The sequence below is a fragment of the Brachycentrus maculatus genome, unplaced genomic scaffold, assembly GCF_059751285.1.
Source record: "Brachycentrus maculatus isolate JH-2025_06_01 unplaced genomic scaffold, ASM5975128v1 h1tg000152l, whole genome shotgun sequence".
Classification (NCBI taxonomy): domain Eukaryota; kingdom Metazoa; phylum Arthropoda; class Insecta; order Trichoptera; family Brachycentridae; genus Brachycentrus; species Brachycentrus maculatus.
Window position 1 is genome coordinate 486,222 of NW_028280905.1, and position 8,627 is coordinate 494,848.

The window sequence follows — 8,627 nt, forward strand, 5'->3', positions numbered from 1 at the left end:
TACATCTATCATTTTGTTTCAATATTTTAAACAAAACCATATGGACATCATATTGTTTGACATAATGCTGAAATATTGATTTTTCAAAGGTATTTCATATGGTTGATCTAATAAAGGAAATGCTTTGATCTGATACCTACTCAGAATCGAGAATGTTGTAATATGAAGTAGATAGGCATACACTTGTCCATTGCGATTTTTGTTTATTTCCCGGAAGATTGTTGAAGCTTCCAGGAATAGCTATAACTGCAACAGGAAATACTCGACTAAACTGAGAATTAGTTTCCTCAACTGATACACACACATGTCGGTTCCTTATTGATGCTACAGGATATGTACGCAAAATTATTTCAAGAATATTTCGCACCATACCAATTATTGAATATTAATAGAAAAGAGTGCAATGCCAAAAGGGATACGAAATATCTTTTTTTTTTAAATATTCATTGTTTAGGCCAGGAGTCGGAATACCCGCCGATTATTTCAACTTCTGACCTGAACAATTAAAGTACATATTTAAAATACTTTTCAAACCGTTATCCTCATCCAATGGTGCATAGGGCACTGCATCATATAAAAGCAGTGTTATCTTGATCGTTAACATATGGAGGAAAGGTGATCAGCCTTCTGCTCCAGGTACCAGTCCAGGGTAATATAGAATAAATATAAGAGTAAAAAAAATCACTTATATTTATTTGACCCTCCTTGGAAACGAACCTGGGACCTCCAATACGGTAGCCGAGCGTACTGACCTTTACACTACGGAGGCGGACTAAAACGTTTATAATATTTTATAGATAGAAGTGTTGCAGAATGTGCCCTCGACACGGGAAAACCTAGTGAGGGCACAATATTGTGAATTGTAATTTTTAATTGTAGTGAAAAATATACATAGAACTAAATAGATGAATGAATTGTAGAATTGTATAATTAGAACTTTGATTACATGCAATAAAAATACACAACCAACAATTATCGAAAACAAAGAAACTAAATATATCTAAAATAGGTTGTATCATTCGGCCATATCGTATGTGAATGCATAAAAATTATTTTTCATTATAATTTTATAAATAAATACATATTGTAAAATGTGTCCTCGACATTTTTATTAAAATAATCATAAAAATAATCGGCGGGTGTGTATTAGTAGATGCATGAATGTGGAAGAGGCGAAGATTGTTAGCAAAGAGAGATTGGTGTATCGTTCTTTTCTCTCTCTACCTACCCCTGCGGAAACCAGCGTATTAGTTAGTTAGCTATATGTATATTTATTTTGTCTGCCTCCGTAGTGTAATGGTCAGCACGCTCGGCTACCGTTCTGGAGGTCCCGGGTTCGATTCCCAGGGGGGGTCAAATAAATACAAGTGATTTTTTCACTGTAATATTTATTCAATATTACCCTGGACTGGTACCTGAAGCGGAGGGCTGATCACCTTTCCTTCATGTGTTAACGATCAAGATAACACTGCGTTTATATGAAGCAGTGCCCTATGCACCATTGGGGTACGGATAAGAGTTTTATTATTATTATTATTGTATATATTTATTTTAAACAATAAATATATTAATAAATAGATACATATTAAATTGTGAACAATTTGGACACACTCAAAATATTGTGCGTCCAAAAATGTTGTAAGTAAGGATTTGCATAGCCCTTAATTTATAGTTTCAACACATTGCCAAAAAAAGACAATGGACGTCAACATGTTGTGTTCAACGTTCAACACGTGCTTTGTACTGTAGGCAAGTTCCGAGAAAAAGTTTTATAACGCCGAGACTCGAGCCTCGTACCCTCGGGTAGAAGTACCTTCAACTCGGCGTAATAATTAGGGGTTGTTGACTGATCTTCTGGGATGATTTACAGCCCCCTGCCTCTCGACCGGATTTCATTAACAAGTATTATTATTCCGTTCTGGCAGCTTCGTGTTTGTTCTTTGTGCTGCAAAAGAAATACCGCTCTTCTGGTATACGAACATAATATTACATATGTACAGTATTTGCAAAATTTAAGTATGTAGTGTGCTTGTCATAAAACTTCTTACGTCTCGCCATAGATGTCTCTGGTGAAACTTTAGTCAACTCTAGCAATATGTCTTGAATTTGAACAAAATACATATCTATGTATATATATGTATTCTTGGAACTTCTATAAGTTCCAAGAATTTGAGTGTTGCGGTTGTCAATCATTGGTAGAATCGGTGAATGTTACACGTGTGTTAAGAGATCACTTAAACCAGCCTATGACGGTTGTAAGTCCTGTAAATGTCCGGACTTGTCCATATTTTTCTTCACCTATGTTGATATGTCAAAAATAACATACATACATATTTGATAATTCAAATTATGTAAATAAAACACAACTTGTATTTTGTTGAAGCAATTATTTATCTTAAATAGAATATTATTTATATTATGTGGAAGAATAAAGAAGTCTGGGCATTTACGGGGCTTACGACCGTCATAAGCTGGTTTAAATTATCTCTTTTCACACGTGTAACATTCACCAATTCGACCCATGATTGACAACCACACTACTCGAATTCTTGAATCTTCTATATATTTTGTTCAAATTCGAAACATATTGCTTGAGTTGACTAGAATTTCACTACAGACATTTATGGTGAGATGAAAAAAGCTTTTTATTGAGTAGAATCTCTTTCATTTGTATGTGAGATCCGAATACTGGATTATTCACATACATGAGAAACGCTAGAAAATATGCTTTCCATTTTATTTTTTATTATAGCTTATAATTAAGCCAATTAATTTATCTATAACATTTTGACTGTGTCCAAATAGTTGTTCACTATCTAAATTATAATAATCCAGATTTGTGAACAAGTATTTAGACGCACTCAAAATGTTTGAAACAATTATTAATGATTCAGCATCGAAACTGAATTTAGGAGAGTGACATGATCGTATGAAGCGACTCAATTATTTTGATTCCCACGTGAATAAATTATCTAATAAATTAATAAAGAGGAGTTAATATCGCAGTTTGGATGCGGAAGATGTATTACTAAACATGTTAAAAGGTCAAATGGCGCCCAACAAATCATATTGTAAAGACACTTTGGGCGCAATGTCATTGACGGTATATGTGTGGTAGCTATTCTTAAATACATACTGCAATGAGACACGTGTGGATTTTTAATTTAAGTCTTACTTAGTAAATACAACTATTTATTAAAATCTTTTATGACATGTGTTTCCATGCATTGCGGATCATTTTCAAACACCGTATGTGAAGCTAATTCTAAATTTTAGAGTTGGGTCCTTGGGACGTTGAAGGTTGAAGAGGCTGTTTATTTTTATTTTTTAATTTTTGTATTAGTGGGAACATATACAATAATTCTTCTCGAATCATTTTACATACCAGGAGACGGTTGAAAAGGTGATTTCTTCCATTTTTATTTAAGTGTTTTATTTTCAATATTTTCAGTGTGTACAAATCTTTCTTCACGAATTTGATTTGTCCACATTTTTGTATATTGATATCTCAACGAAAATGATGAATAAGAATTATGGAAGTCTGGGTATTTACAGGGGTTGCGACCTGTCATAGGCTGGTTTTAGTGAACAGGTTTTAGAAAGAATAAAACGCCACATCATTCGGCCTTTGCACTCAATATTCGCCTCTTCCATATTCATACATCTTCTCATACAGACTCCTGACCTGTCGTTTGCTTTCAAGTTTTTGAAATACTTGATCATGTCAAGTTTTCCTCGGTCTTCCTCTGTTTCTGTTACCAACCACATTCGCCCCATTTTTTTAAATAATCCTTTGTTAACTCATTCGAATCACACATATATGTAATGGTCAGCATGCTCGGCTACCGTACTGGAGGTCCCGGGTTTGATTCCCAGGGAATGGCGTCAAATAAATATATGTGATTTTTTCACTCTAATATTTATTCAATATTACTCTGGACTGGTACCTGAAGCGGAGTTCTGATCACCTTTCCTTCATGTGCCAACGATCAAGATGCAGTGCCCTATGCACCATTGGGGTGCAAATACGGTTTTGAAGAATATATATGTATTCGAATATACATTTTATAATGAAGTTGAGTGCATCGAAACACGTATTACATAATACATAGATGATCTTACATATAACTGCAGTTTAGAAGTAGGTTATTTGTTATTGACATAATTCGAACCTGGACGGCTTGAGAATAGCACCAATAAACCTATTATTAAACTATGTATCATAAGACAGCAGCAATTCGTCACGCGGCATTTGTTCCAACAAGGACTAAATTTATGTCACTTATCTACTAGAGGCCCAATCAGTAATACAGTTCACACGTACATACTCGTAGTTTCTTTACAAATTTTAAGAGATCTACATCCTGTGTAGGGTTGTGGTCCCGTGGTTAGTGTCGCGGACTCTTGAGTCAGAGTTTCTAGGTTCGAACCACAATTTGATACTTCTTTCTAATAATGAGCCGCTTAGGATCACAGAAATAGTATGAAATTGAAGTATTTTTGTAATTAATAAAAAACACTAATATTTCTCTTTTAAAATTTAAAATTAATTAAATTATTTTTGCCGGTAATCATATTGTTCAATTAAAACTTAATCGTTTATACCATTTTTTCTGCAATAAGATAAATGACACTTTTATTATTTTAATCAAAATGTAACTTTGTTTTAAAATCACCATATATGTATATAAAATGGAAAACGTTATATATGTATATGTAACTAATTTTATAGAAAAAAAATTGATTATATTTTTTTCACGTTTATCTTTGTATTTATTGATTTGGCGTTTAATTTGTAGAACTCAATTTAAATTTATGAATTAATTTTTATATTAAACACATATTTTTTGAGTCTACTTAGCTGTATTTTATTAAAAACACATAATAATTTATTGTTTCGCTTAGTTATAGCATTTTTAAACTATTGTCACAATATTAATTTTTTGTGTGTTTTTTTTTTTAAGAAAATACAACTGTATACTGAAAAAAATCTGTGTTTGATGTAGAAATTAATACATATATCTTCGTACTTCGTATGCCGAGATTATTACCTCCCAGCAAAGAACACAATTCACAATTAACACACTTGATAGAAATGTAGATAGAACCACAAGATCCAAAACAAAGAAACACATTAAAATAAACCTCTTTTAATAATCACATACCTCTTTTGGTCAATGGAACTTTGTCACTTCTCAATACGGACCTATTTCCAGGGTGAGCTGCTATTTTTTTAACAAGGGGCTCGCGGGTGAAGGGGGAAGGGGGTTATGAATAATTGTAATGGGGGGAGTGAATAATTGTGTTTTAACTCTCAAAAATAAATAATATTTTTTTTGCGAATCCCTAATAAATATATTTCCCGAGAAATTTCAAAATGCAACAAAGTTTTATGTTTCAAAATACATTTAAACCAACCGCTGAAATTGCATTTATGTACTTATTTAATCAGAAAATATGTTTATTTTATTGGACAAGGGGCTCGCGGGAGCCCCTCCGAGCCCCCTGCAACCCACCGCTGCCTATTTCTAATAATAAGCCGCTTAAGCTCACAAAAATAGTGTGAAATTCGAAGCATTGAATAATAAAAACATAAATATTTCTCTTCTAACTTAAAAAAAGAAGATAAAAATAGTTAAAATTGACATACAACTCTTTTCCCGTGAGGCTGCCGTAGTAGGAATGGTCCGTCCGAAAAAGTGGACCAATGAAATTAGCGAGTGACATAATTCGCATTCAGGGACGATTATGTCATTATTTAGACTGCAGTTATCCATTTTCGCGTGTTAAATTCACTTGGTCACTTGGTGTGAAAACATCTTCAAACACAACACGAATTTCACTTTTTTATACCTACATCATTAACTCCAGTGTTTCAAACTTTTAACTAATAATATAATTCTAACTAACTAACTAACCATCACGCCGCTTCCCTGCAAGGGTAGGCAGAGAGAATAGAACGCCTCACCACTCTGTCTTTGCAAACATTCTTCGCCTCTTCCAAGTTCATGCATCTCCTCATACATACCCGCCGATTTTTACGACTCCTAACCTGACCACTTTCAAGTATTTGGCATACCTGATCGTGCCATGTTTTTCTCGGTCTTCCTCTGCTCATAATTCGATAATTTATTTATTGGTTCGGCTTTTAATTTGTAGAACTCCATTTTAATTTTTGTATTAATTTTTAAATCAAACAGAGACTTTATGAGTCTACGAAATATTTTATTAAAAAACATTTAAAAATTAAAAGTGTGACAATTGTTTCGCCTAATTTTGGCATTTTTAAACGAATGCCATAAAATGCCATAACTAGGCGAAACGATTGTCACAATATTAATTTTTATGTGTTTTTTAGTAAAATACAACTTAGTAGACTCAAAAAATCTGTGTTTGACTTAAAAATTAATACATTTAATTTGAGAATATCATACGATCAATGCAAATATGATATTTGAAAAAAAATAAGACACGTTTGATAACATATGAGTTTTATTTCATTAGACATGACTAGTTTCGAAAACCACAGATGTTTTAATCTATAGGTGTATCATCTGGAGTTTTCGAAACTAGTCGTGTATAAAGAAATTAAACTTATTAAGTGGTACTTAATTTTTTTTTAAATAATCAACATATCATTCTATAAAGTTAATGCCGAATCAACACATTATTGTACATGACGTCTTATAAAATAGAGCAACGGCAAAAAAACTTTTTCTAATATGGAAAATATTAGAAAAAGTAGAGAAATCCTGATTTGTAAATGAAGATTTGGAAACATTTAAAATAAATTATAAATAAAACACTTGTTTTTTAACACGTAAATAGTTTTGGAAACTAGAGATGATCTACGGGTTTGAATATAAACAATTTATATTTAAACCGGCAGATAGATATATCTGTAGCTACCCAAACTAGTCGTAACAATGAAATACCTACTCAAGTGATAAAAACAAGTGTTTGATTTATAATTAAATCGTGTATTAACACAATGTGAATGTCGGAACAATTAATGACTGGTCAAATTATTAAGTTAAAAGAATCGAACGAACTTATCGTATGAGAAAAGAACCGTCTCTAAAAACTTCAACGCATCAAGAAAAGCCTAAAACATTACTTTTCATCATTGGAACCCTAACTGTCCATCAAATTATTCTTTCTTGGGTTTCTACACCTCTTCCCCTCAACTCACTCTCTGAGCCTACTTAATTTGTCTTTCGCTTTCATCAATTTACAGCTCATTAAATATTTAAAGTTGTAATTATTTGTTCCATCGTATTTTTATTAATTGTAATTCATGTATATATTTGCTTATATATAAGAACTATCTATCCTCTTATTACGAACGGCTGTATAAGGCTCAAATTTTTAAATAGCATCACTTGTCTTTATGTGGATGGTTTTAAAATATTGCTTCTAATCAAAATGCCTGCTAATGTACATGTATATTCTGTACAAGAAGCGTAAATAAATAATAATAAAAATAATAAAACCCTTATCCACACCCCAAAGGTGCATAGGGCACTGCGTCATATAAACGCAGTGTTATCTTGATCGTTTACACGTGAAGGAAAGGTGATCAGCCCTCCGCTTCAGGTACCCAGTCCAGGGTAGTATTGAATAAATATGACAGTGAAAAATAAATAAATAAATAAAATAAAAATAGGTTCTACTGCAACAAGTCTCAATAAACGATTAATTTAAAATTAGTAAAATATATTTTTTTACGTATTTATCTTTTTTTTATTTTAACATATTCATGAAATTTGCATTTGAAACATGTATTTAAATGACTAATTTTCCTCAAGTATGCAACATATTTAAGCATACTTACAATCACAATTTTAATAATTTACAGGTAAAATTTTACTCAGCTCCAATCGATATTAATATTGGAAATAAATGTATTAAAAAAATTTATTCTTTAAAAAATATATTGACGTCAAAAATCATACAGACTAAATATTCACGAAACGTGATCGAATCATTTAACTTACATTAGAATTTAACAGACAGTAATAATAAAATACTTACATAACTAATTAGTTATATGAATTAAGACAAAATGGTTTAAAATATAATTTTAGTTATATGTAAACCAAATTTAGTTTATGGTATCCAACGAATGCAAAAAGCTCATAAAAGCTCAAAACTTACCGCCAATGCGTTGATATATGCATCATGACTACTGCATTCCTTTCCTCTGCAGATCTTCAATACCAAAGTTCAGGGTTCTAAATTGAACCCTCTTACACCTCCAAGTCCAAAAAAATCACCCCGCTCAGTCAACAATATCGATAAGACACTAATCAGCACTACGTTTAAAAAAAAACTACCGGTAAAAAAAGTCCACTTTCCTAGTATAAAACCGACAAACGAATGTTAAATTAAATATTAAGTAATAAAATTAGGTTGTTATTTTTTTGTTTGGAGAGATAGATCGGCGATAAGGGAGACTACCCCTTAGTAAAAAATGGTACCTTTGAATAATGAGATACGCGGCACGGTGCGTCGGGTGAAAATATCAAAGATCCCGGTCGTCGAAATCTCCTCAAGGGATCATTCAGCTGTTAGCGATTAGGCACAAACGCGACCGCTCGGGCCAGACGCGGCAACTCAACTGGTGA

The 8,627-nt window shown here is 32.3% G+C and overlaps 1 protein-coding gene across 4 annotated transcripts in view; it reads right to left on the reverse strand.

Moving 5' to 3' along the window:
* Ppn (proteoglycan-like sulfated glycoprotein papilin) overlaps positions 1-8,627 on the reverse strand; it is a 129,186-nt gene extending 120,559 nt beyond the window's left edge. For all 4 annotated transcript variants that reach the window (XM_088261290.1, XM_088261289.1, XM_088261292.1 and 1 more), the window contains exon 1: positions 8,158-8,627. In XM_088261290.1, the coding sequence (XP_088117416.1) occupies positions 8,158-8,183 (26 nt within the window). In that variant the 5' untranslated portion in view covers positions 8,184-8,627. The remainder of the gene's footprint in view (positions 1-8,157) is intronic.